This window comes from Chrysemys picta, chromosome 1 (assembly GCF_011386835.1).
Source record: "Chrysemys picta bellii isolate R12L10 chromosome 1, ASM1138683v2, whole genome shotgun sequence".
In the NCBI taxonomy this organism is placed as follows: domain Eukaryota; kingdom Metazoa; phylum Chordata; order Testudines; family Emydidae; genus Chrysemys; species Chrysemys picta.
In genome coordinates, this window is record NC_088791.1 from 338,949,091 (window position 1) to 338,971,698 (window position 22,608).

The 22,608-nt window shown below is 44.2% G+C and overlaps 1 protein-coding gene across 2 annotated transcripts in view; it reads left to right on the top strand.

The window, feature by feature from the left end:
- GDPD4 (glycerophosphodiester phosphodiesterase domain containing 4) overlaps positions 1 to 22,608 on the top strand; it is an 84,481-nt gene that overhangs the window by 20,788 nt on the left and 41,085 nt on the right. The window contains exon 2 of one of the 2 annotated variants that reach the window (XM_065581737.1): positions 20,842 to 21,050. In XM_065581737.1, coding sequence (XP_065437809.1) covers positions 20,868 to 21,050 — 183 coding nt within the window. In that variant the 5' untranslated portion in view covers positions 20,842 to 20,867. Of the gene's footprint in view, positions 1 to 20,830; positions 21,051 to 22,608 lie in introns of both variants that reach the window. The other variant, XM_065581736.1, reaches the window with a different exon arrangement.

Sequence of the window (22,608 nt, forward strand, 5' to 3'; positions counted from 1 at the left end):
CCCTTAATAATGTGTCTGTATAATAATAATAATCCATCTGTCTGTCTCCATCCATTTTCTTATAGTGAGGCCCATAGCCATGTATTAGAGTACCACTTTCCTCTAAGCCAGTGGTTCCCAAACTGGGGTTCGTGAACCCCTGGGGGTTCGCGAAATGTTACAGGGGGTTCTCGGGAAAAAATTCCCTAATGGCAGACAGAGCTGTTCCTAGGGACCCCAGATAGCAGGGGGCCAGCAGCCCGGAGCCTTGGACTTCCAAGAGCTAAGCAGATCAAAACAAGCATATCTATCACACTGAGGAGATTTAAACTTCAAGACTCCTTATAAGAAATGGAAAAGGAGGTGGATATTTTTTGCTGTTTTTAAAATTAAATAGGCAGCTAGTATTGTTTTTAAAATTATTATGAAGAACAAGTTTAAGCTTTGTTGTAACATGCGTTGTTTGTCTGAACTGCTCAAGTCCTGAATGCTTGTGTAGGAGGAACTCTTTGAGTTGGCTTCTTAAATACCTTCATGCTGTTTCACATCTGATACTGCTTGATGAAACGTAGGAGTCTTGTCCTAGAACAGGCTTATTCAAAGTGATACAAGCTGCAAAAGCGAGAACTTGGAAGAGTGTTGCTGTTTTCATAATGTAATAAAAATACTGTAATTATCAATAATAATTCATAATAAATAGTGTGTAATAAGCATGTCATAAAAACAAATTTTATATTTCCCAGATCACTACTTTTATATTTCATACTCAGGTAAAGGAGAAAATCCCCAGAAACATTCATTTTTAGGAGGGGGTTCGCGAGACTTGACATTTTAGTGAAAGGGGTTCACAGGTTGTTAAAGTTTGGGAACCACTGCTCTAAGCCCTCTTGGAAATGAGGCAAGTTGGTTGTACAGTCAGAGCAGGCAGTTCTGGGTTCTCTTTCTATCTCATGCCCAAATAAATCTGTTGAGTCTCTAAGGTGCTACCAGACTCCTTGTTGTTTTCCTATCTCTGTGTCAGGCTTCCTGTGTCACCTTGGGCCAGGTGCTTAGGCCAAGATTTTTAAACCTGGGCATCTAAAGTTAAGCATCTCAGATCCAGCCAAATTAGTGGCCTGATTTGTCCGAGGTGCTGAGAGCACTCCCAGCTCCCAGTGACTCAGATCTGTTATTGTCTAACATCCAACACCATGGCCATGTGTACTGTGTAGGCATGTTAGTAATGGCTGAAAAAGCCATGCCAACCCACCTACCAAATGTTGTAGCATGTGTGTGTAGGGGCTGTGTGGAATGTGGGATGGGTAGGGTTGGAAGCCCTGGTAATAAAGCAGTCAGCACTCCTTTAACCCAATAACTGAATTCTGCCCTCATTTATACCCCTTCGACCCCATAAAGCTTGATGGGCCCTAAAGCACATACTGTATTAAAAAAAGGAGGCAGGTTTTTCTTGTAAACATTCAAATGGTCTCCTGTTCATAGTAAAGTCTACCTTTGGCCTGTGTGGCTTAATGGACGTCTTTCGTTTCCCTCATCAGGACTATTTGTCTCGCTTTTTATCCCCTCACTCAAACAGCGGGAAACCAACAGTCCTGTTAAAAGGCCTGTAATTAAAGAGAATTCCCACCTGGGAATGGATCACTTGATGATTACCTCTTCTGTTCCTTCCCTCTGGGGCACCTGGCATTGGCCACTGTTGGAAGACAGGATACTGGGCTAGATGGACCATTGGTCTGACCCAGTATGGCCGTTCTTATGCTCACCTGTGAGCAAACAAAGTCTTTCCGTGCTAGGAAGAAGATTGGACTCCAGAAGTGTGTGTTGCCTCTTTCACGCCTCGATTTACTGAATATTCTTAAACGTTGCTCCCCTCTTGGCCACGTGGCCTCATGTTGTTGTCCCAGCGAAAGGGTTCAGATTGTTCTGGCTCCCATGTGGACCATTCTCTCACAGTTTCGATGTACCCTTCACTAGTGGAGAGGGGCTTGAACAGCAATTCCCATCCCCCCTCCCCCCCAAAATAAACTTTAGGAAATTTCTGACTCAGATATGCATCTGGACCCAAGTTTTGCGAGTTGGGCCTTCCTCTGTTCCCTTGTGATGGCTGAACTGCTCTGAATCCTAGTTCGCACTTCCTTTAGTTTAGGCCCTTTATTTGCCGTGCTATTCCATGGGCCACCTGTATAAATGTACAGGTCCAGCATCTGTGATCGCTTCTCTGCTAGGCTCAGTTGCTTCTGAATTCAAATGCTCCGGAAGCCTGGGAAGCTTCTTGTGTAGTCAGGGCCCAGGAAGGAGGCTTTTGCAGCTTCCGAGCCAAAGCAAAGACGTGTGTGGGGAAGTGGTGGGAGATGTTGGGAGTTTGCAAGGGTGAAGCTATGGGGAAGGAGGGTTATGAGGAACTCTGCTGAGGGCAAAGGCGTCCATGGGAGCTTGCAGAAGCCTGATGAAGCATTGTAGGGAGCCTGCATATGAAGGGAATGTCAGTAGGAGATGTAATCGCGGGGTTCATGGGAGTGTGGTGGAAGGATGGGTCTGAACTTAGGAGGTGAAGGGTAGGGAAATAGAGCCAAGGGCTTTGCCAGGGAGGCCACAGTGAAAACGAAAGGTTTGGAGAAGATCCTGTTGAGGATTCAAAAGTTCTGACACCTTCTTAACCCTAATGGAGCCTTTCAGGCTGCCCTGGAATTTGCTCCTCCCTTTCATAGGAGCAGATACTGCAATTGTGGAGGGAGCTGGACTCTCCTTAGGAGACACTTTGCAGAACTGGGCCCATGCTTGAAGCTGCCCATTTGCTTATTTTTCTAGCCCCCCCTTAGCTCTTACCCCTTCATTTCTCTGCTTGCATTTTCAAGCTTAAGTGTCTAGTATTGTATATGCCAAGCTCCCTCCCTTTCCTTGTTCAACAGATGTCTGGAAGCCCACGTCTGCCATGAAGTATTCCAGCTCTGGTGCCCAAACCCCATGGTGTGCATGCTCTGCTTTCTGCCTTGTTTTTAACATGTGCCTTTGAACACTGAGTTAGGGACCCATTGACTGGTCCATACGGTTCACTCACTGTACAGTGCTGCGTACGCCCGTGGGGCTGTGTCATGTTACCCGTTTTGGTGGTCAGCCAATGACCCAGGGCTTGCAGGGTTGTTTCTGCTTAGAAATGAGAAATTGATGCTGTGAGTCAGGTATATTCTTGGTATAATCTTGCTTATTTACAGAAACGTACACACCGCCCTGTTTTCCTGAACACAGTAGAAACAAACTGAGGCAATTCCTGTGCTCAGAAATCCCCAAATCTGCCACTCTAGAGAGCCCTGTGCCCAAGAAGCTCCGTCTTTGTGCTTTCTCTCAGGATCATGTCCACAACTACTTCTCCTGGCTTTCTGCCTCCAATACACACAGGCTACAGCCAATATCCTAGTCCCTGTATTTTCCACCAGGGAAACCCCTTAGTTCTACATGGCTTACCTCTGTCCTGCCCAGCAGCTTAGTGCCTTGGGCAGCTTCAGCTGTTTTTACATAAAGGGAATTGATCGCACCTTCTTTTGAGACTGAACGAGTGTGCTTGGCTCATCCATCGGCTTTAACAAGATCTATGGTTGTCTTTGGGTGCAAGACTCTGCTGATGGCAGCCATTAGCACCCCTCAGCATACTATTGTTATTGTTTATTATTTGTATTGTGGTAGGGGCAAGGAACCAGCTGAGAACGAGGCCCCACTGTGCACACTGTACAAGCACAGCGTGGTCGATAGTCCTAGCTCTGTAGTACAACCAGGAGGTGTGATTGCAGCATGTGTGGACATACCCCAGCTTTAATCTAGCTAGCTAAAAGCCAGACTGAGTAATGATAAAGTCCCCGCGTGAAGCTCTGCCCTATTGGGACCTAGGTACACACTCAGGAGACTAGCTGGTGCCATTGCCCATGCTGCCGTGGATTCACTGCTATTGTTACTCATGCTAGCTTTGATCTAGCTAGTTCGTGTCTGACTATGTGTGCTAATCATGCCTTCCCCTTGCAATGTAGACATATCTCAAAGGACAATATCAATATAATAAAGAATTGAGGCCTCCATGATACCAGTGCTGGCCCAGGTTTTTGCAGCTGATGCTTCATGCAGAGTTCTGGAGAAAGTTGTAATGGGAGGATTTTGCGTGCGTGTAGACTAGACGCTGCAAGATCTGGCCATGACGGCAGTTAAAGTACTTTTACAGCAGTCTGCATTCATCGCCCCACTGTATTAATTCTTCAGATTGCTTTGTGAGTCACTGTACGATAGTCTCTCTATTAAAATACATTAAAAGAATAAATGTAACCATCTGTGATAGCAACTTAGATAATGAAGAAATGCTGTTAGAATGAAAAGGTTGATCATTTTAATGGACAGAGCTGCCCTCAGGATTGCGAGGGATGCTTTGGAGTTCTGTACTGAAAGAAACTGTCCAGTTGGGTCTGTGGGTGGAGGAGGGGAGGAAATTGTGGCGGAATGCACAGCAGTTCTTCAGATGTGTCACGGAAGAGCCATTCTGGCTTCAGTCCTTACTGTCTTGTGGCACCCATGCAGTGGGCTAGAGGCTGATGTGACGCCAGCACTGTGAATTGCAAGACATTTTGCTGACTTCCATTTTTATTTTGATCAGTGGAGGCTTGGCCCTTTCTGTTATTAGTCAAAGAATAAGGTCTTGTAAGGGAGATGTGCCAACCTCTGTATTCTGTTCTGAGAGAGAAACCTCCCCCCATCCATGCCCTCATATCTGCAGAGTACTGGAGAGAGATTGATCCCTCAAACTGACAGTAGCACCATGGAACTGCAGTGCCCCAGTGTGGGTCCCAGGAGTGAACCCTACTGCAGCACTTGTTTAAAGGTGAGGCATACAACTCTCTCATACCTGTCAGGGAATACTGGAAGAGTAGGTAGCAGGTGCCGTTGAAGGGGCGAAGGCAGGGTGTGGGGTGGGGACGGTAATGTTCTCCTTTCGTAACATGGTCCAGAGCAACATTTTACTTTGGCCAGTATTTTCCTATGTGGGTGTGTAATCGTGTGTGAGACTCACCCGGCAGAGCCTTCTGCTGGCATCCTGGAAATTAGCTCTTTTTCCAGCCTTGGAGCGCCTTCTGCAGGCCGAAGTCTTGCCACTCACTGCTTTGGCCCCCGTGTCCCTCCCAGACCCGGTGCCCCTTTCCTCAGGGTGCTGCCCCCCAGGCAGTACCCCCACTCTCTGGGTATCCCCACCCAGGGGAACCCCCATCCACTATCCCCACCTTGCCTCAGTATATGGCTACTGCCAGCCCCATCTAGCCCCCCACTCACTGGGGTGGACTGCAGTCTAATTGCCACTCATCACAGGCAAGTAGGGGTTTGGACCTGCTGCCTCTGCCTAGCCTTGGGCTGTCCCCTGCAACCCCAGTACCTGTTTGGCCTTATACTAGGCCGCAGCCTGCAGGGGTTTCCAGGCCGGAGCTCCCCAGCTCCCGTGGCCTTCCCCCAGCCCTGCTTCACTCCAGGTACCTTCTCTAGCTCCCCAGCAGCCAGGCCCATCTCCCTGTACAGCTAGAGGAGACTGTGTGTCTGCTCCTGGCCTTTATACGGCCAGCTGGGTCTGTTTGGGGCATGGCCACAGCTGAGAGTGCCTCCCCAATCAGCCCAGCCAAAGGCTCCCAGCCCCAGCCCTCTCCAAGGGCTGGCTTTTAACCCTTTCAGGCCGGCAGCGGGTGAACACCCCGCTACAGGGTGCCTAACATTAGAAGTCTGAATTCCTATTTATGGAAGGCCCCAATGTACTGGATGCCTGCAGCTAGTGTTGACTGGTATAAGTTACAGATGCTCAATGTGACGGGTTCGGTCACAGAGACCCCCTCGGGACTGTTACCTGATGTGCTGAGACTACCTCTGAGCCCGTTTTCCCTGCCAGCTTGGGACTTCAGAACCCTGTCTTGTTGATCCAGATACACTAACCTGCAGCAACACAGACCCACGGTCTGAACCATGCTACCAAAGCTGCAGGCTTAACTGAAAACAGCTTAGCAGGTGCCCCTGTCTCCAGCACCCAGACAACCAGCTCCCAATGGGATCCAAACCCCAAATAAATCCGTTTTACTCTGTATAAAGCTTATACAGGGTAAACTCATAAATTGCCCACCCTCTATAACGCTGACAGAGAGAGATGCACAGCTGTTTGCTCCCCCAGGTATTAATCACTTACTCTGGGTTAATTAATAAACAAAAGTGATTTTACTAAGTATAAAAAGTAGGATTTAAGTGGTTCCAAGTAATAACAGACAGAACAAAGTAAGTTACCAAGGAAAATAAAACAAAGCACGCAAGTCTAAGCCTAATACATTAAGAAACTGAATACAGGTAAATCTCACCCTCAGAGATGTTCCAATAAGCTTCTTTCACAGACTGGACTCCTTCTTAGTCTGGGCCCAATCCTTTCCCCTGGTACAATCCTTGTTAGTTCCAGCTCAGGTGGTAACTAGGGGATTTCTTCATGACTGGCCGCCCCCTTTGTTCTGTTCCACCCCCTTTTATATCTTTGGCACAAGGCGGGAATCCTTTCTCTCTCTCTCTCTCTGCAAAAAGAAGAACAGGAGGACTTGTGGCACCTTAGAGACTAACAAATTTATTAGAGCATAAGCTTTCGTGGACTACAGCCCACTTCTTCGGATGCATATAGAATGGAACATATATTGAGGAGATATATATACACACATACAGAGAGCATAAACAGGTGGGAGTTGTCTTACCACCTCTGAGAGGCCAATTAATTAAGAGAAAAAAAACTTTTGAAGTGATAATCAAGCTAGCCGAGTACAGACAGACAGTTAGATAACAAGTGTGAGAGATTCAATGTTTGTAATGGCTCAACCATTCCCAGTCCTTATTCAAACCGGAGTTGATTGTGTCTAGTTTGCATATCAATTCTAGCTCAGCAGTTTCTCGTTGGAGTCTGTTTTTGAAGTTTTTCTGTTGTAATATAGCCACCCGCAGGTCTGTCACTGAATGACCAGACAGGTTAAAGTGTTCTCCCACTGGTTTTAGAGTATTTTGATTCCTGATGTCAGATTTGTGTCCATTAATTCTTTTGCGTAGAGACTGTCCGGTTTGGCCAATGTACATGGCAGAGGGGCATTGCTGGCACATGATGGCATATATCACATTGGTAGATGTGCAGGTGAACGAGCCCCTGATGGTATGGCTGATGTGATTAGGTCCTATGATGATGTCACTGGAATAGATATGTGGACAGAGTTGACATCGGGGTTTGTTACAAGGATAGGTTCCTGGGTTAGTGGTTTTGTTCAGTGATGTGTGGTTGCTGGTGAGTATTTGCTTTAGGTTGGGGGGTTGTCTGTAAGCGAGGACAGGTCTGTCTCCCAAGATCTGTGAGAGTAAAGGATCATCTTTCAGGATAGGTTGTAGATCTCTGATGATGCGCTGGAGAGGTTTTAGTAGGGGGCTGAAGGTGACAGCTAGTGGTGTTCTGTTATTTTCTTTGTTGGGCCTGTCTTGTAGGAGGTGACTTCTGGGTACTCGTCTGGCTCTGTCAATCTGTTTTTTCACTTCAGCAGGTGGGTATTGTAGTTTTAAGAATGCTTGATAGAGATCTTGTAGGTGCTTGTCTCTATCCGAGGGATTGGAGCAAATGCGGTTATATCTTAGAGCTTGGCTGTAGACAATGGATCGTGTGGTGTGTCCTGGATGGAAGCTGGAGGCATGTAGGTAAGTGTAGCGGTCAGTAGGTTTCCGGTATACCTTCAAGTCAGCGGCACTGCTATGGGTACCCGCATGGCCCCACAATATGCCAACATTTTTATGGCTGACTTAGAACAACGCTTCCTTAGCTCTCGTCCCCTAACGCCCCTACTCTACTTGCGCTACATTGATGACATCTTCATCATCTGGACCCATGGAAAAGAAGCCCTTGAGGAATTTCACCATGATTTCAATAATTTCCATCCCACCATCAACCTCAGCCTAGATCAATCCACACAAGCGGTCCATTTCCTGGACACTACTGTGCTAATAAGCGATGGTCACATAAATACCACCCTATACCGGAAACCTACTGACCGCTACACTTACCTACATGCCTCCAGCTTCCATCCAGGACACACCACACGATCCATTGTCTACAGCCAAGCTCTAAGATATAACCGCATTTGCTCCAATCCCTCGGATAGAGACAAGCACCTACAAGATCTCTATCAAGCATTCTTAAAACTACAATACCCACCTGCTGAAGTGAAAAAACAGATTGACAGAGCCAGACGAGTACCCAGAAGTCACCTCCTACAAGACAGGCCCAACAAAGAAAATAACAGAACACCACTAGCTGTCACCTTCAGCCCCCTACTAAAACCTCTCCAGCGCATCATCAGAGATCTACAACCTATCCTGAAAGATGATCCTTTACTCTCACAGATCTTGGGAGACAGACCTGTCCTCGCTTACAGACAACCCCCCAACCTAAAGCAAATACTCACCAGCAACCACACATCACTGAACAAAACCACTAACCCAGGAACCTATCCTTGTAACAAACCCCGATGTCAACTCTGTCCACATATCTATTCCAGTGACATCATCATAGGACCTAATCACATCAGCCATACCATCAGGGGCTCGTTCACCTACACATCTACCAATGTGATATATGCCATCATGTGCCAGCAATGCCCCTCTGCCATGTACATTGGCCAAACCGGACAGTCTCTACGCAAAAGAATTAATGGACACAAATCTGACATCAGGAATCAAAATACTCTAAAACCAGTGGGAGAACACTTTAACCTGTCTGGTCATTCAGTGACAGACCTGCGGGTGGCTATATTACAACAGAAAAACTTCAAAAACAGACTCCAACGAGAAACTGCTGAGCTAGAATTGATATGCAAACTAGACACAATCAACTCCGGTTTGAATAAGGACTGGGAATGGTTGAGCCATTACAAACATTGAATCTCTCACACTTGTTATCTAACTGTCTGTCTGTACTCGGCTAGCTTGATTATCACTTCAAAAGTTTTTTTTCTCTTAATTAATTGGCCTCTCAGAGGTGGTAAGACAACTCCCACCTGTTTATGCTCTCTGTATGTGTGTATATATATCTCCTCAATATATGTTCCATTCTATATGCATCCGAAGAAGTGGGCTGTAGTCCACGAAAGCTTATGCTCTAATAAATTTGTTAGTCTCTAAGGTGCCACAAGTCCTCCTGTTCTTCTTTTTGCGGATACAGACTAACACGGCTGCTACTCTGAAACCTTTCATTATGCAAGGCACTGCATTTAGCCGTATGGAGTGGAAATCCATCAACCTCATGAAAAAACTCGTACAGATACAGACAGACATCATCTTCCTTTCCAAATGCAAGCAGATGGACATCATACCAAAAGGACTAAAGGTAAAAAATCCATTACAATCTACATATCACACAGACTATGCTGAGAGACTGTGTCACACACTCTCAAAGAAACTGCGAAATCACCTGATCAGCATCCTATACAGCAAACAGGGAAAGATTAAGAATGAGCTCTCAGAACTGGATACTCTCATAAGAAACCAACCTTCCACACAAACTTCCTCATGGATAGACTTTACAAAAACTAGACAAGCCATTTACAAGACAAACTTTGCCTCTCTACAAAGGAAAAAGGACACTAAACTATCTAAACTGCTACATGCCACAAGCAGCCACAACAGTAGTTCCCTTAACCCACCCAGCAATATTGTTAATCTTTCCAGCTATACTCTTAGCCCAGCAGAAGAGTCTGTCCTATCTCGGGGCCTCTCCTTTTGTCCCTCCAGACCCATGAATATGATACAGTTCTGCGGTGACCTAGAATCCTACTTTCGACGTCTCCGACTCAAAGAATATTTCCAACATACCTCTGAACAGCATACTAACCCACAGAATCCTCCCTACCAGCACTCCAAAAAAAAGGATTCTGCGTGGACTCCTCCGGACGGTCGAAACAACAGACTGGATTTCTACATAGAGTGCTTCCGTCGACGTGCAAAGGCTGAAATTGTGGAAAAGCAACATCACTTGCCACATAACCTCAGCCATGCAGAACACAACGCCATCTACAGCCTCAGAAACAACCCTGACATCATAATCAAAAAGGCTGACAAAGGAGGTGCTGTCGTCATCATGAATAAATTGGAATATGACCAGGAGGCTGCTAGACAGCTCTCTAACACCACATTCTACAGGCCATTATCCTCTGATCCCACTGAGGATTACCTAAAGAAACTACACCATCTGCTAAAAAAACTCCCTGACAAAGCACAGGAACAAATCTGTACAGACACATGCCTAGAACCCCGACCAGGGGTATTCTATTTGCTACCCAAGATCCATAAACCTGGATATCCTGGACGCCCCATCATCTCAGGCATTGGCACCCTAACATCAGGCTTGTCTGGTTATGTAGACTCTCTCCTCAGACCCTACGCTACCAGCACTCCCAGCTATCTTCGAGACACCACTGACTTCCTGAGGAAACTACAATCCATCGGTGATCTTCCAGAAAACACCATCCTGGCCACTATGGACGTAGAAGCCCTCTACACCAATATTCCACACAAAGATGGACTACAAGCTATCAGGAACAGTATCCCTGATAATGTCACAGCTAACCTGGTGGCTGAACTTTGTGATTTTTTCCTCACCCACAACTATTTCACATTTGGGGACAATATATACCTTCAAGTCAGCGGCACTGCTATGGGTACCCGCATGGCCCCACAATGTGCCAACATTTTTATGGCTGACTTAGAACAACGCTTCCTTAGCTCTCGTCCCCTAACGCCCCTACTCTACTTGCGCTACATTGATGACATCTTCATCATCTGGACCCATGGAAAAGAAGCCCTTGAGGAATTTCACCATGATTTCAATAATTTCCATCCCACCATCAACCTCAGCCTAGATCAATCCACACAAGCGGTCCATTTCCTGGACACTACTGTGCTAATAAGCGATGGTCACATAAATACCACCCTATACCGGAAACCTACTGACCGCTACACTTACCTACATGCCTCCAGCTTCCATCCAGGACACACCACACGATCCATTGTCTACAGCCAAGCTCTAAGATATAACCGCATTTGCTCCAATCCCTCGGATAGAGACAAGCACCTACAAGATCTCTATCAAGCATTCTTAAAACTACAATACCCACCTGCTGAAGTGAAAAAACAGATTGACAGAGCCAGACGAGTACCCAGAAGTCACCTCCTACAAGACAGGCCCAACAAAGAAAATAACAGAACACCACTAGCTGTCACCTTCAGCCCCCTACTAAAACCTCTCCAGCGCATCATCAGAGATCTACAACCTATCCTGAAAGATGATCCTTTACTCTCACAGATCTTGGGAGACAGACCTGTCCTCGCTTACAGACAACCCCCCAACCTAAAGCAAATACTCACCAGCAACCACACATCACTGAACAAAACCACTAACCCAGGAACCTATCCTTGTAACAAACCCCGATGTCAACTCTGTCCACATATCTATTCCAGTGACATCATCATAGGACCTAATCACATCAGCCATACCATCAGGGGCTCGTTCACCTGCACATCTACCAATGTGATATATGCCATCATGTGCCAGCAATGCCCCTCTGCCATGTACATTGGCCAAACCGGACAGTCTCTACGCAAAAGAATTAATGGACACAAATCTGACATCAGGAATCAAAATACTCTAAAACCAGTGGGAGAACACTTTAACCTGTCTGGTCATTCAGTGACAGACCTGCGGGTGGCTATATTACAACAGAAAAACTTCAAAAACAGACTCCAACGAGAAACTGCTGAGCTAGAATTGATATGCAAACTAGACACAATCAACTCCGGTTTGAATAAGGACTGGGAATGGTTGAGCCATTACAAACATTGAATCTCTCACACTTGTTATCTAACTGTCTGTCTGTACTCGGCTAGCTTGATTATCACTTCAAAAGTTTTTTTTCTCTTAATTAATTGGCCTCTCAGAGGTGGTAAGACAACTCCCACCTGTTTATGCTCTCTGTATGTGTGTATATATATCTCCTCAATATATGTTCCATTCTATATGCATCCGAAGAAGTGGGCTGTAGTCCACGAAAGCTTATGCTCTAATAAATTTGTTAGTCTCTAAGGTGCCACAAGTCCTCCTGTTCTTCTTTTTGCGGATACAGACTAACACGGCTGCTACTCTGAAATCTCTCTCTCTGGGTTCCCACCACTCCTTCTAAATGGAAAAGCACCAGGTTAAAGATGGATTCCAGTTCAGGTGACATGATCACATGTCATTGTAAGACATCAGTCTTCATTCTTCCAGAGCTGGTCTGCAGGAAGTTTTGCAAGTAAACAGAGACATTCACAACCAATTGTCCTAGTTAATGGGAGCCATCAAGATTCCAAGCCAACATTAATGGCCCACACTTTGAAAAATACAATAGGACTTCAGAGTAATACTTCATATATCTAGTTTTAGAGACAAGAATGATACATACATACAAATAGGATGAACACACTCAGGAGATTATAAACTTTGTAATGATACCTTACAAGAGACCTTTTGCATAAAGCATATTCCAGGTACATCATATTCACACTTATAAACATATTTTTATAAAGCATTCTGGAGTGCAACATCACACTCAGCACTTCTGAAAATCAGGCCACCCCAGTGGGGATTTCCATAAGCTCTCAGTGGTGTCTGAATTTTGCTCCCACTCAAGTCAGCAGTGAGAATATTTTCATTTAGGTGCCTACTTTAATCAGCCCAGTTTGTGTTTTTATTTATTTGCCTCACTTTTCAAAGGATGTTAACTCTTTTTGGTCCTGATTCAGGAAAACTCTTAAGCATATGCTTCACTTTAGACACACGCATAGTCCGGTATACCTTCAAGTCAGCGGCACTGCTATGGGTACCCGCATGGCCCCACAATGTGCCAACATTTTTATGGCTGACTTAGAACAACGCTTCCTTAGCTCTCGTCCCCTAACGCCCCTACTCTACTTGCGCTACATTGATGACATCTTCATCATCTGGACCCATGGAAAAGAAGCCCTTGAGGAATTTCACCATGATTTCAATAATTTCCATCCCACCATCAACCTCAGCCTAGATCAATCCACACAAGCGGTCCATTTCCTGGACACTACTGTGCTAATAAGCGATGGTCACATAAATACCACCCTATACCGGAAACCTACTGACCGCTACACTTACCTACATGCCTCCAGCTTCCATCCAGGACACACCACACGATCCATTGTCTACAGCCAAGCTCTAAGATATAACCGCATTTGCTCCAATCCCTCGGATAGAGACAAGCACCTACAAGATCTCTATCAAGCATTCTTAAAACTACAATACCCACCTGCTGAAGTGAAAAAACAGATTGACAGAGCCAGACGAGTACCCAGAAGTCACCTCCTACAAGACAGGCCCAACAAAGAAAATAACAGAACACCACTAGCTGTCACCTTCAGCCCCCTACTAAAACCTCTCCAGCGCATCATCAGAGATCTACAACCTATCCTGAAAGATGATCCTTTACTCTCACAGATCTTGGGAGACAGACCTGTCCTCGCTTACAGACAACCCCCCAACCTAAAGCAAATACTCACCAGCAACCACACATCACTGAACAAAACCACTAACCCAGGAACCTATCCTTGTAACAAACCCCGATGTCAACTCTGTCCACATATCTATTCCAGTGACATCATCATAGGACCTAATCACATCAGCCATACCATCAGGGGCTCGTTCACCTGCACATCTACCAATGTGATATATGCCATCATGTGCCAGCAATGCCCCTCTGCCATGTACATTGGCCAAACCGGACAGTCTCTACGCAAAAGAATTAATGGACACAAATCTGACATCAGGAATCAAAATACTCTAAAACCAGTGGGAGAACACTTTAACCTGTCTGGTCATTCAGTGACAGACCTGCGGGTGGCTATATTACAACAGAAAAACTTCAAAAACAGACTCCAACGAGAAACTGCTGAGCTAGAATTGATATGCAAACTAGACACAATCAACTCCGGTTTGAATAAGGACTGGGAATGGTTGAGCCATTACAAACATTGAATCTCTCACACTTGTTATCTAACTGTCTGTCTGTACTCGGCTAGCTTGATTATCACTTCAAAAGTTTTTTTTCTCTTAATTAATTGGCCTCTCAGAGGTGGTAAGACAACTCCCACCTGTTTATGCTCTCTGTATGTGTGTATATATATCTCCTCAATATATGTTCCATTCTATATGCATCCGAAGAAGTGGGCTGTAGTCCACGAAAGCTTATGCTCTAATAAATTTGTTAGTCTCTAAGGTGCCACAAGTCCTCCTGTTCTTCTTTTTGCGGATACAGACTAACACGGCTGCTACTCTGAAATCTCTCTCTCTGGGTTCCCACCACTCCTTCTAAATGGAAAAGCACCAGGTTAAAGATGGATTCCAGTTCAGGTGACATGATCACATGTCATTGTAAGACATCAGTCTTCATTCTTCCAGAGCTGGTCTGCAGGAAGTTTTGCAAGTAAACAGAGACATTCACAACCAATTGTCCTAGTTAATGGGAGCCATCAAGATTCCAAGCCAACATTAATGGCCCACACTTTGAAAAATACAATAGGACTTCAGAGTAATACTTCATATATCTAGTTTTAGAGACAAGAATGATACATACATACAAATAGGATGAACACACTCAGGAGATTATAAACTTTGTAATGATACCTTACAAGAGACCTTTTGCATAAAGCATATTCCAGGTACATCATATTCACACTTATAAACATATTTTTATAAAGCATTCTGGAGTGCAACATCACACTCAGCACTTCTGAAAATCAGGCCACCCCAGTGGGGATTTCCATAAGCTCTCAGTGGTGTCTGAATTTTGCTCCCACTCAAGTCAGCAGTGAGAATATTTTCATTTAGGTGCCTACTTTAATCAGCCCAGTTTGTGTTTTTATTTATTTGCCTCACTTTTCAAAGGATGTTAACTCTTTTTGGTCCTGATTCAGGAAAACTCTTAAGCATATGCTTCACTTTAGACACACGCATAGTCCCACTGACTTCAATTGGGACTATACAGATGATTAACTTTAAGCATGTGCTTAACGCAGAGGTAGTCAATTATTTTTTGTCAAGGTCCAAATGTCTTGGGCAAGGTCCAGACTCCAGAGAAAATAATAATAAAAAAATAACAATAATGAGAATAATAAGTAAATAAAAAGATTTCTGGGTCCATTCAAAAGCATCAGGCGATCCAGATTTGGCCCCTGCTCCGCCTATTGACTACCCCTGGCTTAAGGACTTTGCTGAATCAAGGGCCTAGAGCAGTGTTTCTCAACCTTTTTATACCAGGGACCGGCTTGCTGCCTTCCTAAACTGTGTCAGGGAGATCTCAGGGACCAGCATTGGTCCACAGACCAGTTGTTGAGAAACACTGGCCTAGCATATAAACAGATTGCTGGTGAGGATTTGTGGAGGATTCCCTTGCCCGAATGTAATAATATTCTGTAGCCTTACACTGCTAACAGATGAAGTTGAGACTTTCCCCTCCAATTTCTCTGAGGTAATTGGTATACAGCCATGGTAGGCTTTAGGGCTAGAAAGAAAAATGACTTCTGTTGTGATAAATGGGCCTACAAGTTTATCCTAACTGGGAGCTCAATGGTAAAAAATACATGAAAGTTCATGAGCTGTCACAATAACCTGTAATAACAAATGTCAATGGGAAAAGGAACAAAAGGGAGATAGACTGAACTAGTCTAAACAAATAGGCTACTGATACAAGTCAAGGACTGTGTTAAGATCATGCCTGGTAAACCACTTTCTTTGTGGGTCCTAAAAGAATGAGACTTTGAGGGGGAAATATGGAAGAACAGATTGCACCTACTGGAGCAAGCTTCATGGCTGCCACCCCCACCCTCTCCTGGGATCCCAGCTCTTCTTCCTCCTAATCCGGGGGCCTGTCCTGACCAGACCAGGCCAGAGAGAGAGAGAGAGAGACCCAGGTGACATCGGCATCCCTACCAGCTCCAGCAGAATCCCAACCACCAACTGGGATGAAATGGGATCAGAGTTAACAGAAGCAATAACAGCAGCTCCAGCTCATCTCAACCAACTTCTCTTTGCCTCAAAAGGACAGTTATTGCCATGTTGATACCCTCTGAGACTGTCCAACAAGGAGGTTTTTCCTCCTATAAACTCTCTCCAGCTAAAGGAAGAGGGAAGAAGGGATGGTGTTAAAATGGAAGCCTTATTCCATACTTCACGTTCCAAATGTTTTAACTATTTTTTCCTTCTTTTCTTTATCTTTAATAAAAGGTTAAAAGGATGTTGAAGAGTGTATTTGCCGTGATACTAAGCAGGCTGCCGTCTCCGCATATCCAACCCCAAACCTTGCTTAACACTATTTAAAGGTTATGTTAACACTGTTAGCCCATTAAGTGCATCTAAATTAATCACACCAAATACAGACAGTTTCTGTCTGATAAAACTAATTCTAGGATTGTAACAGGTGACTAAACAAACAGGGGTGGGGGACAGGTAACAATAAATACAAATACGTTTGCATAACTTATAGTCTTGTAGGTCATAATAGTTGCGGGTGGTCACCAATCTAACCAATGTCTAATTTGATCAGTGTTAGAGATGCAACAAATCCCATTCACAAAGGCCGCACAACTTCATCTCATCAGTAACACCAAAAATCTGGAGGGATTTATGTGTGTTTCTTGATTCTTAATGGTCAATCTGGTGCAAGTTGGCATACGTCCATTGACTTCAGTCGAGCTATGCCAATTTATGCCAGCTGATATATTAGCTGCCGGGTTTATTGCCCCTTTAGAATTTACTGGCCCTTTAAGATAAGCTGATCTAATGCTTGATGACATTCCTGGAACCAAGGCTGGAAAGTTCTGTGTCCGTTGGGCGACAGCCACTGGGAAGCGAGAAGCAGGAAAGCAGGTCTCTGAGTAGAGAAAGAGAAGGGACAGGGCAAACAGAGACAAGGGCTGGGGGACAGTTCAGTGTGAAAAGATTATAGAGACCCGGGAGAGAGTTAATAACAAGCTGGTTTCAATACCGGGCAAAGAAAAGCACAGTCAGCCTGGAAAAATGAAGCTAAGGGATCTGGGGACAAATGGTCTGAAATACAGACAGTACCTGGGAAGGAGAAACCCAGACAGCAGTAAGGTTGACACCTAGGGGCAATAGCGGCTGGCAGCAATGTGACGTGAGGTGGATGTGAAATGGCGAATGAAATGTTGGCTTTTCTACACAAGTTACAAAATGCAGAGCTAAGTGAAAGTGCCTCTTGTATGTTCCGTTCACTTCTGCTCACCCCACGCCACTAGGGGGAGTTCAATTTTAATTTTGCTAAAAAAATTATTAGCGGGTTGGGGATGGGGTTTTGGAAATGATTTATAACGAAAAACTAAGACTCCAGTTCATCAGGGCATTTTTGAAGTTAAGCGTCTGCTTAGTGCTTTGCTGAACTGAGGCCCAGACTAATTCTTCCCTTACTCCCAAGGGCGTTGGAAGAGTAAATTCATTCATGTTTGTGAGGTGCTCAGATACTGTGGTGATGGAACCAGATAAGCACCTCGATACATGGTAAAGGCCTGATTCTGCATTCCTAGTACATGTCAAACTTCCAAAGTCACTGGCGTTGGGTGCACATGGAGTGCAGGTTCTGCCCTATGGGATACCCGTACTTGTAGATTTGGGAGCTCTAAGACTGCTCTGGAAATGCATGAAGTAAAAATGGCCCAAATCCTGAGGTCCCTATTAGGCAAATTCCCATTTTTGTCTAAATGCCTGATCCTGCTTGCATCGACCCCAATGGCAAAGCTTCTGTTGCCCTCAGTAGTGTAGGATCAAACCCCAAGTAAGGACTGAATAAAAACTGAGGAATAACCTGGTCCCAAATATCCAAGAACAGGAGCCGACTCATTAATGGAAAGATGCAAAATCCGTAAGCTATGCAAATAGAATAAAAGCATTAGATCTGCTGTAACTCTCCTGGACAGAGGTAATGCTCAGACTGATTGGTAATCCATACAGCACGTTTCTGACATTATATAAATAATGACATCGAGTTCTGCAATTTTATTGTGATTCTTGTGATATTTGGTGTCTGTCTTAAAGCTGCAAGCCTTGGAGGCAAGTGATTGACTTAGAATCTCAGTTTTATCAAAGAAAAAGTGACGTTTCTAGCTCTTCTGTTTGCAGAGAAAAGCTTTGAAAATATGACCTGAATGTAATCTAACATCTTAAAAACTGAGATGACAAAAAAAAAATACAGCTCTTATTTTTTTAAGCTATTTCATGGTATTATGAGATTTGACCCATGATTTTTGAACACTTGGTGTTGGCAATGCTGTAGTGATACTGTGTTAATCTTTTTCATATATAGATTTGCATGAAACACACACAGCCATAATTCAATCTCATTTGCATCACCACCGAGGAGAGAATTTAACACAGAACATATTAGATAGAGTTTGGTAACTAATTTGACCAATTTCACCTCCTCTTCTGTTGGCAAATTGTCTATGAATGGCTCAGGAGGTTTTTTGAATGTATCCATTGTTTCAAATGATTTATCAAATAACTTCAAATAAAAAAAAATAAACTCTTGCTCTGTAGGTCATTCACAAGCAATTCATTGTGTGGAAATATGCATAAGGATGGAAAGTGTGAACTGCACATTTCTATTTTTAACTATTATTGTATTTTATAAATTAGATAAAGAAGGCAGAGCCCTGTGCGACTTACTAAACCTTGCAGGAGACATTCCTGATTTCAGATCCAAACAGGTAACATGTATCAAGTGACACACTATCACTTCCCAAGCTCTCCAATATAACAAAATCGCTTTTGCCAACTAACTCAGTGTTCATAAGAGGCTTTTTTTAATGGTGCTTCTGTTTTCTCCCATGGGAAGTGATTTTTTTTTCTACTTCTTGCACCATCATCTCACTACTTTTTTCTCAGGTGAATTACTTTTTCACTAGCTCACACTGTTGTGCCACTTGCACTGTCTGTTCCAAAGTGAGCTCACATATTAGTTATAATTTTTTTGAAAGTTTTGTGTTTAAAACCTAATTACTAAATCATCTCCTATGTAGTCCTCTTTACTGCAACTAAAGGTCCAGTCCACACTTAAAAGTGGTACCAATATAACTGGTTGTGGGGGAGGAGGAGCGGTGATTTTGTTTTTTACTGATATAATGATAGTGGTACAACTTCTGGCCTGGTTATAGTTATACCTGTATAAAGGTGTCTTATACAGGTACAGTGTTTCCCCTTTTTGACCCGAGTGGCTAGTCAAAATTTGGGGCCCTCTGTGTGAACCAGTAGGGCGTAAACATTGGTAATAGGTATGTCTTTCATGCAGTTTTGTTTTTTTACAAAGAACGGTACAAAGTTCTGTATCTCTGAACACAGAGAGTCATATAGCAGGAAATACCTTTTGCTCACAAAACCAAGAGCACTCTTTAAAGCCTGAACCCTGTAGGCTATAGCTATTTGCTAGGTAAGGCATAGGCATAAGTTAAGGCAGTAAAGCAATGATCCTATAAGCCTACATCCTATAAGACATTTCCTTGAGCAGTTAGCATAAGGCTTTGGGGCCTATGAACCCTAGCATGAGTGAGTTACCCAGCAGTGACTCTGAGTTATTGAGGAACTGGGAATATTAAATTCAGGGGATTTTTGTATATGACTAGGTAACCACAGGAATATGAATGGATACCAGCTTTTGGATATTGTAGGATAAGAACATCCGCAGATGCATAACCACAAACTTGCCTTGGCAACAAATTGATGTATATGACAATATGCTGAGATCATTCATAAACTAACCTATGGATAAGGTCACGCTAATAGTAGGACGGTGAGGAAACACAAATAAGGAAGCGGGGGAAAAACCCTGCTGAATATGCATTAGGTGTAGTGGTGTAAGTATAACATATTATAAAAGTTATTTGAGGAAGATAATGATTAACATTTCAGGTTGTTCTGCAAGGGATGGTGTGAGTATTTGGATGTTCAGATGTACGTTCTGTATTATCTTGCTGGGTTAGAGTGTTGGTGACTGTTTTAATAAAACGGTTACAAAAACAGAAGGGCTCCTAAGAGTGGGTGTTGCAACTGTGCACACTGTGGTTCCCAACTGAACAGTAATTTTAATAACACTGGGCTGGATCTTTGGACAGGTACCTATCAAACCTCAGAGTGTTAACTGGGGATTCTTAAGTAATAAATATAATTAATACACAATCCATAGATCAGGCACCAGCCCCTATAGTGATAGGGATACAACTTTTATGTCTAGACAAGCCCAAGTCTCAAAGCTCTGCCGGTTCATAAAGACCACCATGCTTCTTGCTTGTCTCTGCATCCTTTGGTAAAAGCCCATCTTCTTTTGGGGGATGAAATACTCTCCAAGAATAATGTCATAGTTATTCTAATTTCTTTCCTCAGAAAGCACAAATTATTTTTAAATATTTTCAGCTTCATTGTCCATTGCATAAATTGTACTTTGCCACAATTGGAGCTGTCCTCCAGGCTTATCAAACTGAAAGTCTTTGTGGAGGGTTGAAATCTGTCTTGGCAGGCCAACGGAGGAGGCTGGCAGCTCATCCTTTGGAGGTTTCTTTTTCCATTCAGTTTTCTACATGCAGGAGAACAGATGACCTAATGGGATTACACAGTAGGTCTAACTCAGGGCAAAATCTGCTAGTCAGACAGGCTACATGAAATGTGTTGTCCAGGGAGGCAAGAGCAGATATGGGACAAACGTCCCCTGACAATTTTCAGTTTCATTTCAGAGGGAAAATGAGATAAACCCCCTCAGATGGACAGCAGTTCCGTCAGTCTCAAGAAGCTCAAGTTTGGGAAGTTGAAGGTGGTGCGTCGGCACTTGCTGCAGCGGTATGAACATCAGCCCTTCGTCTCCTGCCTGGCGGGGCTCTACAGCTGCCGGTGGAAGCGATATCAGCGGAGAAGGACTGAGCCAGGACAATGCTGCTGCAAGATGGTATGGTTAGCATGTTGTTACTGTGAACTGTTAGTTACGGGACAAGTCCATCATCACACTTGTATTCGAAAGGTGCTATGGGCCAAACTCTGCCCTGATTTATGCCTCATGCAAACTTACTAGTATCTCTGGAGGATGTTAACAGAAGCTACTGAAGTTAGACATTTTAAAATCAGCAGGTCCAGTTAACTTTCATCCAAGAGTTTTAAAAGAGCTGGCTGAGGAGCTCTCTGGACCATTAATGTTGATTTTTCAATAAGGCCTGGTCCCCACTAACCCCCCACTTCGGACTAAGGTACGCAAATTCAGCTACGTTAATAACGTAGCTGAATTCGAAGTACCTTAGTCCGAACTTACCGCGGGTCCAGACGTGGCAGGGAGGCTCCCCCGTTGATGCCGCGTACTCCTCTCGCCGAGCTGGAGTACCGGCGTCGACGGCGAGCACTTCCGGGATCGATCCGGGATCGATTTATCGCGTCTAAACCAGACGCGATAAATCGATCCCAGAACATCAATTGCCTGCCGCCGGACCCTCCGGTAAGTGTAGACGTACCCTAAGTCTTGGAGCACTGAGGAAGTTCCAGAAGACTGGAAGAAACCTAATGTTGTGCCAATATTTTAAAAGGGTAAACAGGATGACCCAGGTAATTATAGGCCTGTCAGCCTGACATCGATTCCAGGCGAGATAATGGAGTGGCTGATACAGGACTCCATTAATAAAGAATTAAAGGAGGATAATGTAATTCATGCAAATAAACATGGATTTATGGAAAATAGATCCTGTCAAACTAACTTGATATTTTTTTATGAGTTTACAAAGATTGGTAAAAAAAAGTAATACTTAGATTTTTGTAAGGTATTTGACTTAGTACCACACAATATTTTAGTTAAAAGCTAGACCACTATAAAATTAACACGGCACACATTACATGGATTAAAAGATGGCTCATTGATAGTTCAATGTAAATAGGGAATTCCCCTATATTGCTCCAGGGGAGCCATAGGCCAAGACTCCCAGGGCGATGCTTTCCCTGACAGACGACCTCAGATATGCCTTTCCTCCCATCTGCCTACCACCAGAAGTTATATGGAACATTCAACGTGACAGAGCCACCATCCTCCTCTTCACACCCTTGGCCCAGACAATTCTGGTTCACAGAGCCCTGACGATGTCCACATGCCCACCTGTCAGGATCCATGCATTTCAGGATCTCTTAACTCAGGATGGGGGGAAAGTCAAGTACCCCAACCAGCACTCACTCCGCCTCGCAGCCTGGTGTTTGGATGGGTGTCAGAGGTAGAACGCTCATGCTTCATCCCTGTTCAGGAAATCCTGACCCCAAGCAGGAAGGATCCTACTAGATTCTGCTAAATGGTGGTGATTTTTGGCCTGGACATGTTGCCACCAGCATTCACTTGATATTGTGGGTGTTCCAGTTATCCGAGACTATCTCCTCTTCTCAAAGACCTCAGGTTCAGGTGTCAGTTCACTGTGAGTACACCTAGCAGCGATTAGCGCCATCCTCCCCCCAAGTTCTATCTTTACACACCTGACCTC